We start from the raw sequence: 20,146 nt of genomic DNA on the forward strand, positions 1-20,146 counted from the left end.
ATGTCACTACTTTCCTTTTGTCTATCTTTCTGCATGTGACACTTTTAAACACCTGTTACTGTTGCAGTTTTTACTAAATCACTTGCTTTTGATGGGAAGTACAGCTTAGCTCTCATTTATCACGAGGAGGTAACTATCAACACACAAGATTTTTGCTTAAGCAGCTGAACTAAATCAATGACTATGTTTAAAAACTTCTCAATACTCATGGCAAGAGGAAAAAAGAAATTACACCAATTTGTCTAAAGTTTATTTCTATCTTCTATGTGCAAGTTAACACTTTGTTAAAAGACTTTGGTAAAAGTTAAACAAATGAAGCTGAATTAACACATCATTCACACTGTGAATCAGCAACAATTTACAAACATTCTGCAAAGACATCATTCTTTGAGAAACCACTGAAACATGCCATGACACGGCTCTCTCATCCAGCTGTCCAACCACGTGCCGTGTCGTAGAACAACTTGTGTTAGCAAACTTTGCCATGCGAAATGTGCTGAGCAATGGGAATTGTCAAAATAACAAGACCTGCTTGTGGAAAGCCTTAAGTAAACACACAGACAATGCATAGATGAAACAAAGTTGTTTTTTTTTTTTCTTTTTTAAAAAAAAAAAGAAAAAAATACCCTTCACACCCCCACATTTCCTAGAAATGCACCCCAGCAGTGTCCACCACCTAGGGTGCAGCCTGGCACTGAAATCATCACAAGCATGCAGCTTCGAGAACATAACACACTCAGCAGTGTGTCAGAGGTTCATTGGGCTGAACATTCTCTCAGGTTCGCTGTGGCTGCGTGAAAGTGCGAGCGCAACCGTACAGAAATGTCGACAAGGCTTCTACAATTTAGCGTGGTCAGTTCAAGCAAATTTGTCAGGAAGTAAAAGAAATATTTTCTTTTGTGATTTGATTGAACATTCAGGAGATCAGCTCATGAAATTACCCCGCATTAGTTCCTTTTAGGGCACCCACCGCAGGCAGGTAATAAACACATTCACCCGATCTGGGTCACTGACTTGGTAACTTTACATTCATAGTGCAGTTTGCACAGAAAGTGTACCTGAGAATCTGGCACTGGGTGTAAACACTTAAAAATGAACGGTCTCCTTTCCATGTGGAACTCCCACCCTCTCTTGAGCTAACATACATTAAATTCTGTTTACTTAATAATCAACAGAACATAAGGAGCAATCAATGTCAGGTACATAAGTTAACTACGTATGTAGTTCTCTCAATTAATACATTTAATATAAGAAATTCTAATACAAACTCTTAACCTCAACAGTTGAACTGTTTGAAGATTTACTTGGATCAAGAAGCTGAGTATCTTAGCTTCCTGATGCACATGCCAGGGCCTCGAACCTTTAAGGACGGATTAGTTGCACGTGTGCACGTGACAGCCGAAGACCTTTGCTTCGTGCTTGTGGTCCAGTTTCGGCTCTGGGTCTGGTACCGGTTCTGAAAAGGTTTCCCTGAGCGGGAGCAGAAAGCACCACGGCTTTCTCTGTGGCGCAAGCTGCCCAAGGGAACTTGTAAGAACACAGAGCAATGAATTGTAGGTTTGGTAAGGTGACAAAGTCACAATAACAACTGAAGGATCTTTAAAAAAGCACAACAAACTCATCAATGAGGAATAACAAATGTTGTTACACATCCTACATATACATTTCAAAACACAGTACACAAAAAAGTAAACTATCAGGGTATTTGTTAAGCAGAATTTCAAATAAATAACAGAAAAATACTCAAATAAATATTGTTGTTCTACACTGTTTTTGATAAAGCGCTTGCTGTACATCTCTAGTCTTCCTGCCCCCGCTTGTGTACCAAACAACGTGAGGTAACTTGCTCTTCCTCCTCCACCTCCTCATCTCCAAAAGTTTGCTCTTCCATGTTGGTGAACGAATGGGATCGAGCTGCTACCTGGGCCGCGAGGGTGGAGCTGAAGCTGAGGGCAGCTGAGCCGTGGATTTCCGTCAGCCTGTCCATCACAGAGAGGGTGGGGGGCCTCCCCACCAGGGGGCACCATGTCCCACTTTCCCCCGTTCCTCCACCCTCCTCCTCCGTTCCATCGTACTGGTAGTGTACAGTCCCTTCAGTGGTGTTGAGGACATTGGTACAGGTGACACCCCCAGCTCCCTCTGACTGTCCACAGCTAAACTCCTCCTCCACCTCAGTCTCTGTGGGAGAGGGCCTGGGGTCACCCCCATCCCCCTTTGCCGCCTGTGGGCAGTTCTCCAAGTGGTTGCTCTCTGTGCATTTAGATTCTGGAGGGGTTTCAGGAGTCTCTTGGACTCTGTGGGCCTCTGGTGGTTCCTCAGGCAACAAGGGTTTCAGGGCAGCTGGGGGACAAAGAGGAAAAGAGTAACTAAACTACGCTACAGCACATCCACAAAGGTTGGACCCTCATCGACCTCAAGATAAAAACGCCTGCAGGCATTTTCAAAAAACAATTTGAAGTTTGCTTCTTGGACATAACCTCATGTCCCAGTCTCCCATTACATGTCGCAGCTACCCGTATTTGTCACATGAGGAGAGGAGCGTAATCATGTCAGGAGTCTCTAATTACACTGTGGCTTGCTCTACAAAGCTGGGTGGAACACTGTCCATTCATAATAGATTCCATCCAGCGTGTCCCCATCCACCGCTGCCACTGCCTCCCCCACTCCCACAGCCAATCGTTCCACACTTTGTACACACCCACATTGGGCATAGCCCTGTGACACTGTATGAAAGCAGTTAACGAAAGATTACGGTGTCATTTTAATGTTCTTGCCATGCTTGGTGAGATAGGTGTGTGTGTGTGTGTGTGTGTGTTTGCTGGTCTCCCAAACCTTGATCGCTGAAGAGCAGCTGCTTCCAGCGCTGTCTCTCCGCCTCGGAGGCGCGGAGCCCGAGCACGGACTTCAGCTCCTGTAGTACACGCCGCGACTCCTCCCTCTCCCGCCGCTGCTGCTCACGCTCCTCCGGGGTCATGAGGTCAAGGAAAGAGCTCTGCCATTCTCCATCTGAGTCAGAGTCTGATGCGTACGCCTCTAGCTCCTGGCCAGCGGGGGAAGAAAGACCAGCCATCACTGGGGGACAATATGATGAAATACTACCTTGGTCCTTTTTGGATGGATGATATAACCTGTTAGATGGGAACGACTGCGGTAGCCCTGGAAACAGAGTGAAAATCTGCTCCTGAACCACCCCACCTCCCCTCCACCCCCTCTGCAGTATGCAGGAAATCAAATTCAGTTATTAGGTTATAAAATCTGTACAGGCTGAAAGAGAAAAGCCGGCAATAAATAATGAAAATCATGATTCACGGTTCTAGTTTTGAAACACAAAAAAAGATATGACCCAGCAGTGCACTGCCATTACAGTTATGCCGTTATTTATGCGATCGGCGTGTCGGGACAGTTCCGGGTGGGGGGGTGGGGCTTAAGGTGGAGACCAAAGAGAGTGTACCTGCTCCTCTGGGATGGGGTCTTGGTCCTGGATGAGGGTGACTGGACGAGGCGCTGGAGTGGGCAGAGCTGGGGTCCTCTCTTCTGGAGTATCAGGGGTTCCTGCGAAAGGTGAGACAAACATTGTGGGTTATTTTGTACCGGGCAGCCAAAGGAACAGCTTGTGTGTTACATTTAGGGCCCTTTCAGCTCACAGTGGCGCTGAAGCTCATTAAAGGACCCCTACAGTTTGGAAAAAAGGGAAGAGCCACGGCTGAGCTGCATGAAAAGCCGTTGGAAAGCAGCAGTGGCGATTCCCAGCCGAACGCAGCCATGTACCCTACACACACACACGCACACAAACGTCTTCATTCTACTACAGCACGAGAAAATAACAGCCTCCGCTATTACAAAGACAGCATTTCCTCATGCATTTTGAGCCACCTCCTTCATCAAGGAGAAGAAAACAGGCTTCTGTGGATACATTCAACCTGAGTCAGATGTTTTCCTCAAGTTCAGCTCACACTGTGCCAGCCTGGCTATTCTTGTGTGAGTTTTAAATAAAATAAAAAAAAAAAGCTTGGCTGACATTTTGAGGTAGCCTGCACTTTATGTAGATGAGAAAGACATTTTTGGATGCTCTGTTTACAGAACTTTAACTACTTCTAGAAATAGAGGTAAATGTGAAATTGTGCTGTCATAAAATTCATGCTTCTGTGACTTTTTTTGAGCTGTTTATGACTCCACTGGTGACAACAGCTCCTAAGAACATAAGTGACAAAAGAGTGACTGGGGCAGCAGGTGGCGCAACAGTTAGAGTTGTTGCCTTGCAATCAAGGGACCCAGGTTAGAATTTCACTTCCAGTTATAGTACTCTTGAGCAAAGCACTTTTCTTAACTGATACAATAAAAATTACTCAACTGTACAAATGGATAAATCACTGTAAGTAGCTTAACACTGTTAAGTTGCTTTGAATAAAGGCCTCAGTTAAATAAATAAACGTAAATATAGTAAAACGGTGCTGAAGTGCTGCTGTTCACCCCGAATGGAACACCGAAAGCCCCCGAACGGAAGATACCAGTGTTTTTCTGTTCATGTAATCTTTGACATTCCACAGCTCAACATACTGCATTCCAGGGAAGGCAACACCTTTAGGCACCCGATCAGGTAATGAGTGAGTCATGTCAACAAATTTACGTGTGCTGCAAAAAAGGACATTGTCATTCATTGTCTCTCTTCCGTCTGTTTCATTTCATACCATTTCAGAGAAATTATGATCTAATATGATTCTCCTGGTGGGAAAACCAAGAAAGACAGAGGGGCGGTCAAAGTGAGTCACAGCCGACAGAACCCAACAGTCAAAGAAGTCAAAGCTTGTTGCTGCATCAGCTTGGCTGACACATAACTTTCATAACCTAATTTGACTTCGGCTCTATTTATGTGGCCTCACATGACTGTCAAACCAGTCACAGTTTATGAAGCTGGAATCATGGCACTAAAATATAGGTCTCAGTGAAAAAAACAAATCTACAGCCCTTGGGCATCAGAGCAGATGGTCATCCAGGAGGTGTTTCCTCTCACCTGGGCAATTGGTGGCACGCTGCAGCATCCTCTCCACCTGGGCCACTGTCTCCTCCCAGCAGCTAGAGCTGGCCTGCATGTGTGGCTGCAGAAGGCGGAGCCTACCCTGCAGCTCCTGGTACCCTGCACACGTCATCTCCACCGTCTCCCGGGAAACCATCAGCTTCTCCAGCTCATCTTCCAGGATGATCAGTCTGGGGGAGAGGGATGTTGAATCCAGGTGAAAGATAATGAGTCTTTGTAAAAACTTTGTTAGACACAAGAGTCTCACGACACCATTTGCATACCAGAAGTGTTCTAGCAACTTCTTTCACTAATGGTTTTGCCATGTTGTAACTTGTAGGCGTTTTCCTGTTCTCACTTCTCTATCATCTTTCTTCCTGAGACACATAAGCTTGCAACTGAGGACAAAATATGAAGTTTCTGAGCTCCAGTGCCAAAATTTAGCAGGACATTTGTCACCACACAGTGCTGCCTTAGGCATACAAAGAGCCGTTTTCAAATGTTTATCGGTGTGCATATTTCAGTTCCTGCTGCACACTGACATAAATGAAAATGCTCATGATGTACCTCACATAGTTACTTATAGGAAACATGAAACATTCCTGTCTTATCCTTTAAACACAGAGAAAAAGTAAATGAAAACCAAGTCCAGAATATCAGAACTTCTCTAGACACCTTTAAATCCAGGCTTAACGCTCACACCTTCAAAACTGCGTACAGGTAACACATTTACATACTTCCTTTTTCCTATAACCTTTCCCTCTCAGTTTATCTTACTATTAATTTATTTTTATTTTGTTGTATTGTTCTTGTGTGGTGCAGCAAGTGATTGGCAGCTTCTGGGTTGTAAAGCATGGGTTCATATCCTGCTCAGTCTGCACAGATTTTGCACGTGCTCGTGATCATATGGATTTTCTCCAGGTTTTTCGGTTTCTGTTCAGCGGAAAAGATATACATTGTAGGCCAGTTTCTGCCTCTAAATTGTGCTTAGTATGTGTATTTGTAATAAGGCATTTGTTGTATGTATAGCTGATGGGATTTTTTCATACAAATTACATTGGCTCATAAAACAGAAGAAACCTATCAGGGCTTCACTGGCACTTTATTCGTTCCTGTTGCACAGTTCTCTGCTGCTGTGGAGGGAGAGAAGGTCAAGAGGAGACATACTCATTTAGTAGTGCCTTGAGGTGAAGCTGCAAGCTCCGCACGGACGCGTGGAGGGTGTTGAGTTCACGGCACTTCTGCCGGGCACGCCCAATCCGATCAGAACCATGTGACTGTAGCTGAGTCTCGAAGTAGCGGTGGAAGTCGTAGCTGCGCTGCAGGTCATTCAGGCAGTAGGGAAGGGTGCGATGAAGGGGCTGTGTCACCTCAGCAACTACCCGGTGCATGAGGCACAATTTCTCCCGTCCTTCGGTCCGCTTGCCCTGGATCTCTTGGTCTGCCAACCCTCGCTGTTCCTCCTGGCCCGGTGACAGGAGGAGCAGTAGCCGGCGGAAGAACTCTGAGCTTTGACCGACCCATAGCTGGAACAGCACCTTGAGAGACAATAAAACAGACACAATCAGCACGTATACAAAACCACAGACATGCTGCAGCTGCCCGAACATCAACTCCAGTAGGATTCATAGATTAGATGACTGATCCGGTTCCATCACTGGATCCTGATTTTATGTCCCTGTTTTTTCCTCAATAAGACCTCATTAATGATGACCTGACCCACTTCTTGACCAGTGTTTAGCCCATAAGGCTGGTGACTCCACGGCACTGGGGAGGTCACGTGACCCCCTGCAAACAGCCCCACGAGTCACTGAATAAGCTCAGCTTCAAGAAGCACTGGATTCCCCTGTTTGGACAGAATCACAGCAGGAACTGTAAACACACAACACATTTAAAGAGTTGAACCACTGCTCAAAATAGCAGCCACATCAAAATCTGCAGGGAAAAGGAAGTCATGCGGGGGAAGCAGAGAAGCAATAGAAATTGTCCCTATGGAAACAAGTGAAACAAAACTGAATGGGAATGAAGGAAAGGATGTTTTGTAATATTGCTGCTTCTGGTTAACAACAAGCATCATTTCTTAAACTGTCTGATTGAGAAAGGGCTCCGTGTAATGCTGGCATACAGTTGCCCAAGTTCAGCTGACTTCCAGCGCAATGGCCCTTCCTTTGAATTTTGCAATCACCATCGCTCGCCTCATTACGAGCTGCAATACGGCATTGTGTGAGAAAAGGAAATTAAGACATAAGAAGGAAAATTTTACGTCTAATAGGAAGTAAAAAAGAACACCAAAGGACAGAAAATGCAGAGAGGAACAGGAGGATGAAGAGGGCAGCAGGCTGAAAAATAGGAAGCTGATGAAGAACAAAGAAGAGAGGAACAGGAGGAGAAACCAGCGAGTGACCCACACAGATTCAGCAGAGCTTCTGAGACAAGAGGACGCACAGGTGACATCGAAAGCACAGGCAGAATTGTGAGAAGGGGCAGGCAAACTATGTCTCGCTAAGGAAAGATGTCGTGAATGCAAGAACATGCCTGTGAGGTGCTAGATCAGGGGTTAGAAGTCAGAGGTGCTCACCTTGAGTGCAGGGAGGCTGTAGTCATCAGTCAGCTCCTGCGCCCGCTCCTCAGACAGAGGCTCCTCCCCCAAGCCCAGGCCCAGCTCCTTCAGCGGTACAGTTGATACATAGTTGGTCACGTTGTCTATCTCTGAGTTAAGTGGGTATGTGGCAAACGGGTTAAGGACTAAATGGTGATTTTGTGGGGCTCCCAGGTGCCTGGTGAACACACTACAAGCAAGAGTATACACTCAGTTCAAACAGATTCAGGGATTTACTTCTGGTTTCATATAAACTCCGAGAGGGCCATAATCTGTCAGAAGACAGATGGACCCTAGGGACTCAACATCCTCTACAGATAAACAGAACAGAGCTGTTTTTTTTTTTTTTTTGGGCGGAGTGGTAATCAGGGCTGCTGAAATATTGTGTAGCTGAATTTCCAGCAGAGGCAGCAAGGCAGGTTGAGGGAAAGTAGCTGAAAGTGTGTTTTAATACGTTTGACACAGAAGAGGAGGGAGTGAGAGACGGGAGGAACAGGGAGACATGAGTGACAGGGGGAAGAGAGACTGGGCGAGTGGATCTTTTTCCAGGGCCGGGACACCAGAGGCGATCCGGTCAAGCTGACCCGGTTTCCTGCCTAGGTTGTCATGCCATCCACTGGGCCAGAGGTGCGGGGCTAGTCGACGGGATGCAGAAGGATATGATTTGAGCATGTGGCAGGTGGCCAGGCGAGCTGCTCGGAAGGCCCCGCGTAGGGCCTTGAAGGATGCTTTCCTCAGACCCAGCAGCTGCTGCCCGCGGGGCTGCCCAGCCTTGTTAAAGGGACAGGCCGCACTCACCCTGTCGAGCAGACTTGAGAAGTGAAATGTGATACAACTGTGCAGACATCCCGCAGTGGCTCCGTTGCTACACACAACACAGAGCTACGTTCAATGCTACACTAAACATGCTAAGCTACGCACGACAGAGCTGCAGAAAAAAAGCTACGCTGAACACACGCGCTACGCGATAACCTACGCTTGCCGTTCTCGTTCCGCTGCTTGCCGATGCTTTTATCTAAAGCAACTGAAGATTTAAAGCATTTACACAACTAGTTATTTTCACTCAAGCAAGTCAGGTTAAGTACGTTGCTCGTGGAAACAGCAGCACGACTCTTGCTGGGACTTGAACCAGCAACCTTAGCAGTAAAAGTGTGCCCTTAACCACAGCGCTAAGTGTTTCCTACTACATAACTCCATGAGAACATCATCACACAGAACAGGGTTCTACATGCACAGAGCACAGACGGCACAGACAACACAATCGATGCAGCACGCAGAGAAGAAACACACGGTCCTCCTATTCCTCCCTCGGTCTTTACAGACATCACTGGTCACTACGCTGCACATACAGAGACAACAAGCACACAGAAACAACATCTGCCAGAACATAAACACAGAGGAGCGTTTGGATGACGGAGAGGATATGATGCCGTGGGTGGAAGGAAGAGGATATGATATCAGAGCAGGCTGGAAGGATAGAAGTGCGGCGTAAACAAGCCTGGAAGAGTGGACACCGAATGAGTGGGGTGTTCCGCTATTTTTTTTTCCCTCCAGAATAACTGCGAACAGATACACAGGGGTTCGTGCAATGCAATGACATATAGATATACTGTCATTCATCTGAATAAAAACAGGCTGATTGGACTCCATCCAAAACCTCTATTTAACTCTTACTTACGGCTTTCAACGGACGAAAGCATTCTAGTTATTCTATATGGAGGGATGACATAGATGAGCAACCCAGGCAGGCTTGAAGAGTGAAGAAGTAAACAGCCCTTGACCTCAGGTTTACTAAAAGCTCCTACCCTCCTTCATCACAGGGCCCCGGCCACTGAAATATCAAACCAGGACCCATTACTGATACTTGTGACAGTGCTGGAAGCAAAGACCAGCACCTGAACTACCAGGGACTGTGGGCTACACGCAGTGGCAGGAGTGAAGGGTGCGAGAGTGAGAAGGCTGACTGGAGCGGTCACTGAGGGTGAGCAGCAAAGTCCCATGGGGAGGGAACCTGACGGAGGGCCAAAGGCACCAACTTCAGCTCTGGAGCACAATGTGGAAAATACCAAGATACCCTCTCGCCGAAACACGGCTCCCTCTGGGACAAAAGCCCCACCACCCTGGGACCCTAACTCCAACTCTGAAAATTCAATTCTGTCACTCTGAGACCCAGACTTCTCACTGCTTTGTCTAATTCTACGGATGGTATGGAGTTTGCCAAGCGTCAGCCACGAGGGGAGCGCTCATGGTAAGGGCCAGAAGGCAGGGGTGCAGAGGGTGACGGAGGGGTGCGGGGAAAGGGCCGAGTGCGGAAGCAGCATTACAGACACAATGCAGAGAAGGGACACTTACAGCGTAAAACCACGGGAGATGACCTCAGTCTCCTGGATGAGCCGCAGCGACTTGCGCGCCAAGCTCGTCAAGGCCCGGCTGCTGAACACGAGCTGCTCTAGCTCTGCCCGATGGTCCCACATGGCTCGTTGCAGCCGTGCCGTCCGCCACAGGCTCCAGCCCCGCAGCAGCACCACGCCCACCAGGAGCAGCACCAGGGGCACCAGGGTCGTGGCGCTCGGGCCGTCCTCCAGGCCACGCAGACCCACCAGCACCGCGATGAAGCCCACCAGCACGGAGACGTCCCTGCCGGCCGACGGAGACCACAGAAGTAACAAAATCAAGGAGCGTTGCGCTCGGGGGGTTAGGCCATCATCTTACCACACTCCATGCAACTATGTAAGATTATCGCTTAGCTGGTGGCCCAGTGCGTCAATGACCAGAGACCACCGCTCTGTCAGCCAGTCTGCGCTGGACCCCACACGTTTCAATTACCTTTGAAGATGTGATGAGCGCTACAGGAATCACACTGAATTGATTTAGTAAATCTTTTAGTAATAAAATGTGGGAAGAGGTTCTGTGTAACTAACCACAGTCTATAGAGCAACGGACACGGGGGAGGGAGGAAAAGTTGAGAGAAAAGAGATGTAAAAAAAATAAAATTAAATAAAAATAAATGGGTTGGACCGCAGTCCTGCTCCCCGGTGGGTCTGGGGTTCGAGTCCCGCTTGGGGTGCCTTGTGGCGGACTGGCGTCCCGTCCTGGGTATGTCCCCTTCCCCCTCTGGCCTTACGCCCTGTGTTGCCGGGTAGGCTCCGGTTCCCCGTGACCCCGTATGGGACAAGCGGTTCTGAAAATGTGTGTGTATGTGTGTAAATTACAACAGAAATGAGATTGGGGGAGAACCTTTTTGTTGTCCTCTTAATGAATCCGATTTGTAACAAATGAATAACCAGTACCACCGTCGTCATAATCTAGTACCTCCCAGGCACCAAGGACACTTATGACGAAAGAAAATGATAATCACTTAACAACGGGGACAGTGAATCTTCTCTCTAGCTGCGAGCAAGGGGAGGGGGGTTAGCTGGGTGTGCGCGGGGCGGTACCAGAGGGAAAGAACGGTGAGGAAACGGGGCGTGGGCGGGGTGGCCGTGGGGCCACAGGCGGGTGAGGAAGATGACCCCGTTGAGAGGATGCTGGGGTCTAACAGCTCTATCAGCTCCACATCCTCCTGGAGAAGCACGTCCTGTTCCAGGACGGTGTGCAGGGAGTACTGCCGAAAAGCCACGTCCTGAAGAGCGGGAGAGAGCAAGGAAGGGAGAGACAGCGGTGAGAACACTCCCAACCACCTGGCTCTCATCAGGGACATCCACGTGTGTCCAGACAATACTGACACACATTCCATGTGCTGACATTCTGCAACATATACCCGTCTCTCACATAACGGGAATAATTGGCACCATGAGATCACCCTGTTGTGAGAAGATCAAATTACCGCTGTTATGGAAAATAATAATTGGTTCCTGGATGGAAAAAAGTGATTTCCAACTTATTCTATAATGTTTTTTTTTTTTCTTTCAATCTGTCTTTGCCTTTCCCTATGCCTTCTTTGCTCTTGCTTCTCAACTTTCTTAGGAGAAATATTGATAACTTGGCCATGGATATTTATGACATAAAAAAAATAAATTCTACTAAAATCACTGCCTATGTCTTTGACCCTAAAAGCACATAATTTATGCTTTCAGAGTCAAAAAAATAATAATTTTTGACTCTCAAATTGCTTCATAAAAATTAAATAATTTACAAAATTTTACAACAATGGCATTACGGGAATCAAATTCCCACACATCTGTGGTTCTTCTTATTGGCTCAAGAACTGCAGGCAAAAACAGATCCTCTACATGCGCGGCGACCCCTACCAGCTGCTGCTCCAGGCTGCTGGACATGACTCTGGAGTGGAAGGGGTTCAACCTTCTTATGGCCTCAGCCAGTCTCCAGAAAAGGCCCTCCTGCAAATCCCAGACAGCGGGAGAGAAGAAAAACGAAGGAGGTAATGGTTTTCAGAGCTCCTGCAAATCCTCCAAGAGAAGAGAACACACTGTGGCTTAGATGACGACCAGAGGCATGACGGTCTTCACAGGAAATAAACTGTCTAGCTTCTGCATATCTACAGATATTTGGCATCCTGACCCAGCCATCCTTCCAACCCCATACCCCCCACTGACCCACCAAAACAGTTTTTAAGCCAGAAAGAAGAGCTTAAATCACAAATATGCTTCTGTATGACATCCCTGGTGCACGGACAAAAGCTGGTCCGGTGCCTGGACGTTGCGAACTTCCTCAAGACAAGACTCTGCATCTCTATGAAACCCAGTTTAGAATTCTGCCGGGATTCTTTATTGCAGGGCCTCTTTCAGGAGTCAACAATGTCCCTGTTATCACCACTTACACTCTCTCTCTTTCTGGCCTGTTCCCCCCACAAAGGATTGCGCCCCCCAGACCCCATGCAGTCCCCCCCAACACACACACCTTCACAAAATCCTGGGACTACCCAGCTCAACACGTTTCAGAAAGCAAAGCACACGGTCATTACGCAGAAAAAAAAAAAAAAAACGATAATCTAATCGGTGGCGTAGATCTGAGGCTAGAACGCATCTTAGAAGTTCCCAGAGATGGAAATGAGGTCTGACAGCAGTGGCAGAACAACCCACTTAATTTTAATAAACCTCAGAAATTTCAGCTTTTTGTGAAAATCGCTGTGTTTTTGATGAGCGTGACTGTGATCTGGATGGGATACACGGCATCCGGCAAACAGGGATGGAACGCCACTGCAAAAGAGAATGTGTGACAGTCATAGCTCAAGGCTGGACAAATAATTAATTCTGTTGATGTGTCTGATGAACACACTGACCAGGACACGAGATCACAAAGTTACCGATTATCGATTTAGCACACGCACAGAAACCAGTCGGTACTTTTACCCACTGATAACACACAACATTTAACCTTAAAATCTCAACACAAATGCCATACTTTTTAAACATGCAACCCTGCTAGACACAGTTTAGGTAGTTAAAAACAGGAAATCCAGTTGAACATTTTAGTTTTCCCAAAAACAAAGCCTGACCAAGTGTAAAACGGCAACATTTCACCCCGCATTACCGATCCATTTGTACGGCTTGATCGTTCCCATTAATCTGTGCCTGCAGATGATGATTTAACTCATTCAAAAAAAGGGAGCTTCCTTTAAGTTCAACAATTCCAACACCCGTGTGAAGGAGTTCTTTCCCAGAATTCGGAAAGAGGCCTGGGGAAGCGAAAGATCAAGAAGGACAAGATCTCCTACAGGTTTTACTGATCCCCTGCAGCATCTGTTCGGAATCACATCAATCTCTCACATATTTCAAGGGAGCCGTACCGTGCGGGACGACTTTTCCCCAACGGTTAGCCTAGTGGTGGTGTTTTTGGGGCTGGGGGGAAGGGGTGTGTATTTGTGTTCCATTGGGGGTTAAGGAAACAGACCTCTTGAGAGGGAGCAACTGGGGAACTCTTGGCAGTGATCTCCATCTCCAGTAACACAGAACAGTCCAAACATGTTTACTCTTCCATGTTTCTGTTATTCTGGAGCCACATCCACCTCTCTTTCCAGTAAATGGAGACACACACACACACACACACACACACACACACACACACACACACACACACACACACACCACTCCTCAGGCGCTAAGCGATGCAATACTGATATGACATAGGCTGTTCAGACACTAATTTCACTCCACTAGTCTTCCAATTCCGTGAGCTAAAGCGTTGTTCTTTGGAAAAGCCCTGACATCAATAAATACCCTCATCGTATGGAGGGGGGGAACAAACACCAACACTTTGTTGGGGCTCTCCAGCATCCTTCGTGTAATCTTTCAACGCATCGGAAAAAAAAAAAAAAAAAAAAAATTGTTGCGTAAACGTTACACAAACGCTTCCCGACACCTGAATGCCAAGCCAACCTTTCAGCCCCAGAGCCTAGAACTTATCGAGCCCACCTCAGCCTGCGTCAGCAATGGACTCGCTGGGTAGGAGGACTTGCCCGTACAATTCAATTCAGTTCAATTCAGCGTGTGCCTACCGCTGCGAAACCACTCCACGCCGATGGGATTTATCCCCTTCTCCGATCAATAGGTGACCTCAATAAATAATGCGGTAATCGGTCCTGGTCACGTGACTGACAGAAAGACGAAACACCACGCTGCCAAAGGGGCTGAACAAGGAAAAGCAAAGAGCTTTATGCAAATTTTCCTTAAAATAATCCACTCTTGGAACACGGTGGTTAACATTCCAGAGCTCAACAAAAGAACATGTGTGGCGGAGACCCCTGCAGCACCCTCAGCCCGCCATGCGGGTCGGTGCCACGCTGTACATCGGAGCCCCTCCGGGCAGAACCGTCAGGCCCACCCAGCCAGACCGCCTCCCTCGCAGCACGGCGGCACCGGGGGAGTCGCCCTCCGTCTGAGAAACGGGCGTCTCCTCCAGCTGTCGGCACGACCCCCGGCGAGGACCGGGGAGCAAATCTCACATTTCAAGAGGATTAATCTGAGCGCGTGCAGGGGCCACGCAAACACGCACGCCCAGGCATGAGCTCACACTTTGCGTTTCATGCACACGGCAGTTTTTCCCACCTCGCATGACAACAATATGCAGGAAAACAACAAATCAAGGGATCGAAGTTCAGCATCATTTCCTGCTGCCTTCAAGTAACAGAAAGTGTGACGCTGGAGGAGAAGCGCTCCATGCCGTAGTCCAACGTTTCGTACGATATAAGCAAAATCCCCAGAGAGGAAGGCAGTCTGTGTGCGATGCTTCCCCCAGCGAGCACCGCCGTTGGCCCAGAGACGAACAGGAATGAGAACCGTCACTGTGCAGGTAACGTGTGTGACGGGGAATCAAAAGCAAAGGGGGACGTCACAAGTCCCACTCAATACGTAAGTAAATAACGAATAAAAAGAGACGAAGCAGTTACCATCACAGATACAATTCCCCGAGGGGCACAAATATAACTTTATAGGTCACCGCATGGGTTTCAACAAGAAATAAAAACACCCTTTCGTCCACATTCTGCCTCCCAGCACGTTGCCCTCGGCCGCATCCGCACTCTAAGCGCCTTCCCGAAAACCACAAAGAACAAAATATACCTTCTTATGGTGTCTGGCTTCCATCTCCCTAACATTCTCGCTGCATCCATCCCGTTTCCGGTGCATCACAGACCCCCAGCCCGCTGCGCCCAAGCACTAAAGCCGACGCTCTTCATCGCCGGTCACGGTCGCGGCGTGCGGCAGCCGATGTCCTACCGTCTGGCATTAATCAGGTCCGCAGAGTCCCTGCGACCTGGATAACCCAAACTCCACCCCACCCTACCCCTACCCCCCACTCACACGGCTATCAAAAGTAGGGCTGATCCGTGATGCAGACACACACACACACACATAAATATTCAAATCCTGCAAGCACGGGCAAAGGCAGATACACACAGAAGTGCGCACACACTGGGTGGGGGGGTGGGGGGGGTCCTGCTAATCAATGTCCCAGGGTGGTGCTGCTCTGAGGCTTTTTCCTCACTCCTCTTTCCTCTAGACTCGTCAGTGTTGTCTGCCCAACATCCAGAAGCAGATGTAAATGTACTTTCCCTCTGCAATTCATTGCAACAGGAGACAGTAAAAGCAACAAGAATGTAATGTACTTTCTTCTTTTGAAGAGACAGACACTTTATTACTGAACTCTGTCATGCTGATGTCTGTACCTTTTAATATGAAAAGACACTAATCGTATCAGTGAAAAGGAGACAGAACATTATAACGCTGCCCTTTGACCTCACAAAGCGACCGGCGTGACCCAGTCCCTTCCGCATCAGAGCCCACATCAGCAACAGCGGACACGCCCCAGGGAGCGGGTAACTGTGTGGGGGAGCGATGGGGGTCTTGCAGAGCCCGTTGGACAGGAAGGCAGCTCCAGGGTTCGAGCCAGGGTGCAGAGGAAGGAGCAGGCGTGAGGGGGGTGCGAGTCACGGGCAAGGGGAGGGGGTACTCACTCTGGTTAAGGCGGGAACATCCTGCAAAGAGAGGTGCCCCTCCTCTCCCGTGACACACGGCTCTTCCTCCTGCGACAGGGGCGGACATGCCTCAAAATCCGTGTGGCCTAGATCCTGCAAGTACTGGAACAATGGAGAATTCTAGAGTGAAAGGAAGAGGCGAGAGAGAGAGAGAGAGATCAATATTAACTGCTTCCATCCATCTCCAAACCACAGCAGCAGTTCAACTGTAAAAACTGAAATTAAGCAGGCCATTTGAAAAACAGGACAAAAATGTTTTAAAATCTACAACGCATTATAACGTCAAGCGCTACGTGCTGAAGGCAGATGCAGACATCCCCAGCGTAACCCAAAAGCACATCTCCCCGACCCTGTACTGCAGGTATTCTGAAAGTCCGCCCCGAGCGAGGAAACAACCCCGATCTGCCGCATGCTCCGGATCCTCAAACGGACTCAGAAATTCAGAGTACATCCTCAATAGCGATAAGGCGGAATATATCCCAGATTATCATTCCCTGTGGATTTCAGCAGCTAAAGAAATTTACTATGCATTTTTGAGGCTTGCGAGTCCTACATTCACTTAAGGGGAAAGTCATCACCTTGTAAGATCTGGCTAAAATAAGTACGCTTTCACATTACACCGTGGTCCTCCTTCATTCCTTCATTCATCCATCTAACACATTATTATATATTGCCGTGTAAATATATTTGGAAGGAGTTTTGACATGCGAACAAAGAACGAGTGAAGAAATGCTTTCATGGGTTTTCAGAGTCCATTGAATATTTGTGGACTTGGCTACAGAGGAAGGGTAATCAACCTGGAGGCCGTGGACCTCTGGAGGGTCTGCGGATGGGCTTGTGAAGCGCAGACTTGCTTTGAAAATAACATTAATTATAAATAAAATATTTTTTACTAAGCTTTGAGTACCAAAAACAATTCCGTGGGAGGGTAATCAAATTTCAGTGCAATAAATTCAGCGCAATATTTTTTCTAGATTTATGGACAGTTTTCTCATGGGGTCCTTAGCTTTTGACAGATTCAGAGGTCCATGGCCTAAAGAAGGCAAAAGAACCTCAGCTGCAGAGGCTCGTCACGTAGGCCCATTGAATTACACCAAAATTCTCATAAAGAGTGGGAAGTCACCAATACTTTGGGAGTTTTTGGTTTCCTTTCCTCAGTTGCCAAGTACAGTAGGTTACTCTAGAATACACTGGCTCCTCATGTTACAAATGCCAGAGCAACTCATTTTTGAAGATACAATTAAAAATAAAGTGGGAAATGTATTTTCTTATTCTTAAAATTTTGCTTTTCGTGGAGCAAAATTTAATCCACACTTTAGCTCTCAGCTGTTAGGTTGGAGGAGTGTGGGACTCCAAGAAAATCAATTCACATTCACAGTGTTAACAGCTCATGTTTGGTATTAATCAGCATCAGCGATCAATAACAAGATGCAAACATGAAATACGTTTAGAATCGAACCGGAGTTTGTGAAGATGCAGTATTTTTATATTCAGTAATTTTAAATCACTTTTAACTTTAAAGTAGCTCGAATAAAAAAAAAAAAGTTAAAATGAAAAATCGAAGGAGCATTTATCAAAACTACATCGGGGGTGTTTACAGACCATTACATGTAAATAATTGAAGGTATATCTATACTTTTAAGCTTTTTGGATAGACAAAAAAAATTGAAAGTGGCCAAAAGCTTATAAAAACTGGACAAAATTATGGGAGTATCAGGTACATAATAAGAGAACACGTTTACATTCAGCTTTAATTCTAGTTTTATTTGAAGTTAAAATAAAGTTATTACACCACAATGGACTGGCATAGCATCCAGGGTGTACCCTGCCTCACACTGCATGCTTCGGGGATAGGTTGCGGAGCACCACGACAGTGGACTCGTGCAATGTGGTACATTAGCAGACATTATTGTCATTAATGTGCTCTACTGTCCAACAGTCAGTGTCACCTGGTTGAGCGCTTTATAAAAACAAAGTGAACTGACTCACTATTCATCTACCCCAGGTCATGTCCTTCAATCTGGATCAAGAGTTTTCACCTCTGTTCATGAAGAATTAGTCTAACAAATACATTCTCTGTTTGTGAGGATTAGTTTCCAAACAGTGCAGCTGATTTACGGTTCGGAGCCAGTAATAATCGGACCCAGAGGGACCCGCTTTCAGTGACCATGTGCTGCGTAGCAAAGAGACCAGCTTTGCCTTTAACCAATCGCTCCTGATCTCTACTTAGTCTTATGTGATCAAAGTATGGGGGGCGCGGTGGCGCAGTGGGTTGGACCCCAGTCCTGCTCTCTGGTGGGTCTGGGGTTCAAGTCCCGCTTGGGGTGCCTTGCGATGGACTGGCGTCCCGTCCTGGGTGTGTCTCCTCCCCCTCCGGCCTTACGCCCTGTGTTACCGGGTAGGCTCCGGTTCCCCGTGACCCCGTATGGGAGAGGCGGTTCTGAAAATGCGTGTGTGTGTGTGTGTGATCAAAGTATACAGCGTGGACTTCTACTGATTTAGCAGGAAGACAGAGGTATCAGGAAGGTCAGAAAACTGCTGAACCAAATAAAGATGGTCTGATTTTTGTCGCAATTTCGTGGGAAGTCGTCTGTTAGAAAGCACGTTAAACTCCGAAATGCATAAGGGGTAACCTCAAACCCTAGTTCATTTTTTCAATACTCGCACTGCAAACAACACAAGTACCTGTACATAAGATGCCAATTTTGGTTTTTTTGGCCAAAACAAAAGCAAAATAACATACAGCAATAAGAATCCACCGCAGCGACCGACGCAAATTTCAAGCTCTACTTTCAGAAGGGAAAAACAAACCCCGACCCACCCAGTTCGACACATCTGAACCAGCTCATCAAGAAACCAGACGGCCGAGAACCAACTCAGCACCCTAGTAGAATTACACACTTCTCAGACTAAACCAGCAGGTGTTTTCGCCTGGACCGACGACCCGGCCGGCTACAGTTGACAGCAGCCGAAACCCTACTAGTCCACCAGTTGATCCACAGGAGATGATTATGATCACTGGGTGATCAAGATGAAATTAAATGATTACTTGGAGAAGATGATGAAAACTGTTACCATAAGATTATGATGAGATGACGGAAATGATGAGCTGGAGAGGTTGTTGATGATGATGATGATGACGATGATGTGACAGAAATGATGAGGAAGATGATGGAATGATGAGGAAGATGATCGTCGAGAGGGATTCCGAACCTTTAAAACCCACTCGGTCAGAGAAATGCTAAGTATAACGACAGTCCTAAACACTCACAGCTATACAGATTGTTTGCAGCTGAACCCCAGATGCTACCTGGCCCGCCACACTGGTTCGGGCTCCACACAGCTTGGAGGAAGGTAACTGGAGGCGCTTCCCATCACACATGATGATGATGATGATGATGATGATGTGATGAATGATGTAGCAAAGCCGCACGGAGCACTCGCTGAGGCTGCGACTCGCACTGCATTTCAGATGGAGGCGCACAGTAAACCCAAGCTGACGCCTGCCACAATCTACAGCAGCTTAACGCAATTCACACGAAGCGCAAAAGCACACAGAGCGCGCACGAACCTCGAATACCACCTCTTCATCAAACTCCTCAGTCATTGCTCTCCGCCATAGGGATCCGAGCGACACGAATTATGGGATTGTAGTCCAGTCGCTGCGAAGAAGAAGCGTAGAGGCCGCAGCTTGGAGACGTGAGGGAGAGCGTTTCTCGGTTGAAACTCAAATTCCCACAATGCAACTCGGAACGGTTCGGCACGGGTCACGTGTCAATTCGCAGCGAGAGGGGGGCAGTCGCGAGGCGCCTCCAGTGGAACAGGGGTGGAAGTGAGGCACGATTCAAAGAGTTGTTTGAAGACGGACATACAAGCGCAACTTTTTTCCCTGAAGATAAAGGGAAAAAGAACGAAGAAACGTAGAACTGGAATGGAGTGTTTTGGAGTTTCGTGGATACAGAGTTGACAATGCACTTTGGAAGAGAAAAAGGACGGAATTCCTCGGCTCGGCGATGATCATGGGACGTCGTTGAGACGGACGGTTATCCATGGAGTGAGAGTCCAGTTTGGGAATCATGAGCACAGGTCGGACGCTTTA

At 47.3% G+C, this 20,146-nt stretch overlaps 1 protein-coding gene across 2 annotated transcripts; it reads right to left on the reverse strand.

The window, feature by feature from the left end:
- Window positions 1-610: 610 nt before the first annotated feature.
- On the reverse strand, window positions 611-19,674 carry vezt (vezatin, adherens junctions transmembrane protein). Of its 2 annotated transcripts, none has more exons than XM_018730208.2 (12): window positions 19,619-19,674; window positions 16,027-16,167; window positions 11,864-11,953; window positions 11,051-11,235; window positions 9,966-10,250; window positions 8,275-8,424; window positions 7,593-7,740; window positions 6,182-6,552; window positions 5,012-5,205; window positions 3,452-3,552; window positions 2,833-3,040; window positions 611-2,340 (listed from the first exon to the last, which is right to left on the reverse strand). In XM_018730208.2, the coding sequence occupies exons 1-12, from the start codon at window positions 19,652-19,654 to the stop codon at window positions 1,799-1,801; spliced, it is 2,451 nt and encodes an 816-aa protein (XP_018585724.2). In that variant the 5' UTR covers window positions 19,655-19,674; the 3' UTR covers window positions 611-1,798. The 2 variants fall into 2 exon arrangements, with proteins under 2 accessions (XP_018585724.2, XP_018585725.2); XM_018730209.2 differs by having other exon boundaries at window positions 612-2,340; window positions 8,275-8,412.
- Between the last annotated feature and the right edge of the window lie 472 nt (window positions 19,675-20,146).

This window comes from Scleropages formosus, chromosome 21 (genome assembly GCF_900964775.1).
Source record: "Scleropages formosus chromosome 21, fSclFor1.1, whole genome shotgun sequence".
Lineage (NCBI taxonomy): Eukaryota > Metazoa > Chordata > Actinopteri > Osteoglossiformes > Osteoglossidae > Scleropages > Scleropages formosus.

Bases quoted from the DNA above. Each gene is read 5' to 3' on its own strand.
- vezt (XM_018730208.2), bottom strand. From the start codon at position 19,654: ATGACTGAGGAGTTTGATGAAGAGGTGGTATTCGAG. The intron at 11,236-11,863 runs GTAGGGGTCGCC...CCCGCTCTTCAG, and splicing joins GCAGCCTGGAGCAGCAGCTG to GACGTGGCTTTTCGGCAGTA. The intron at 10,251-11,050 runs GTACCGCCCCGC...GTCGGCCGGCAG, and splicing joins CTCACCGTTCTTTCCCTCTG to GGACGTCTCCGTGCTGGTGG.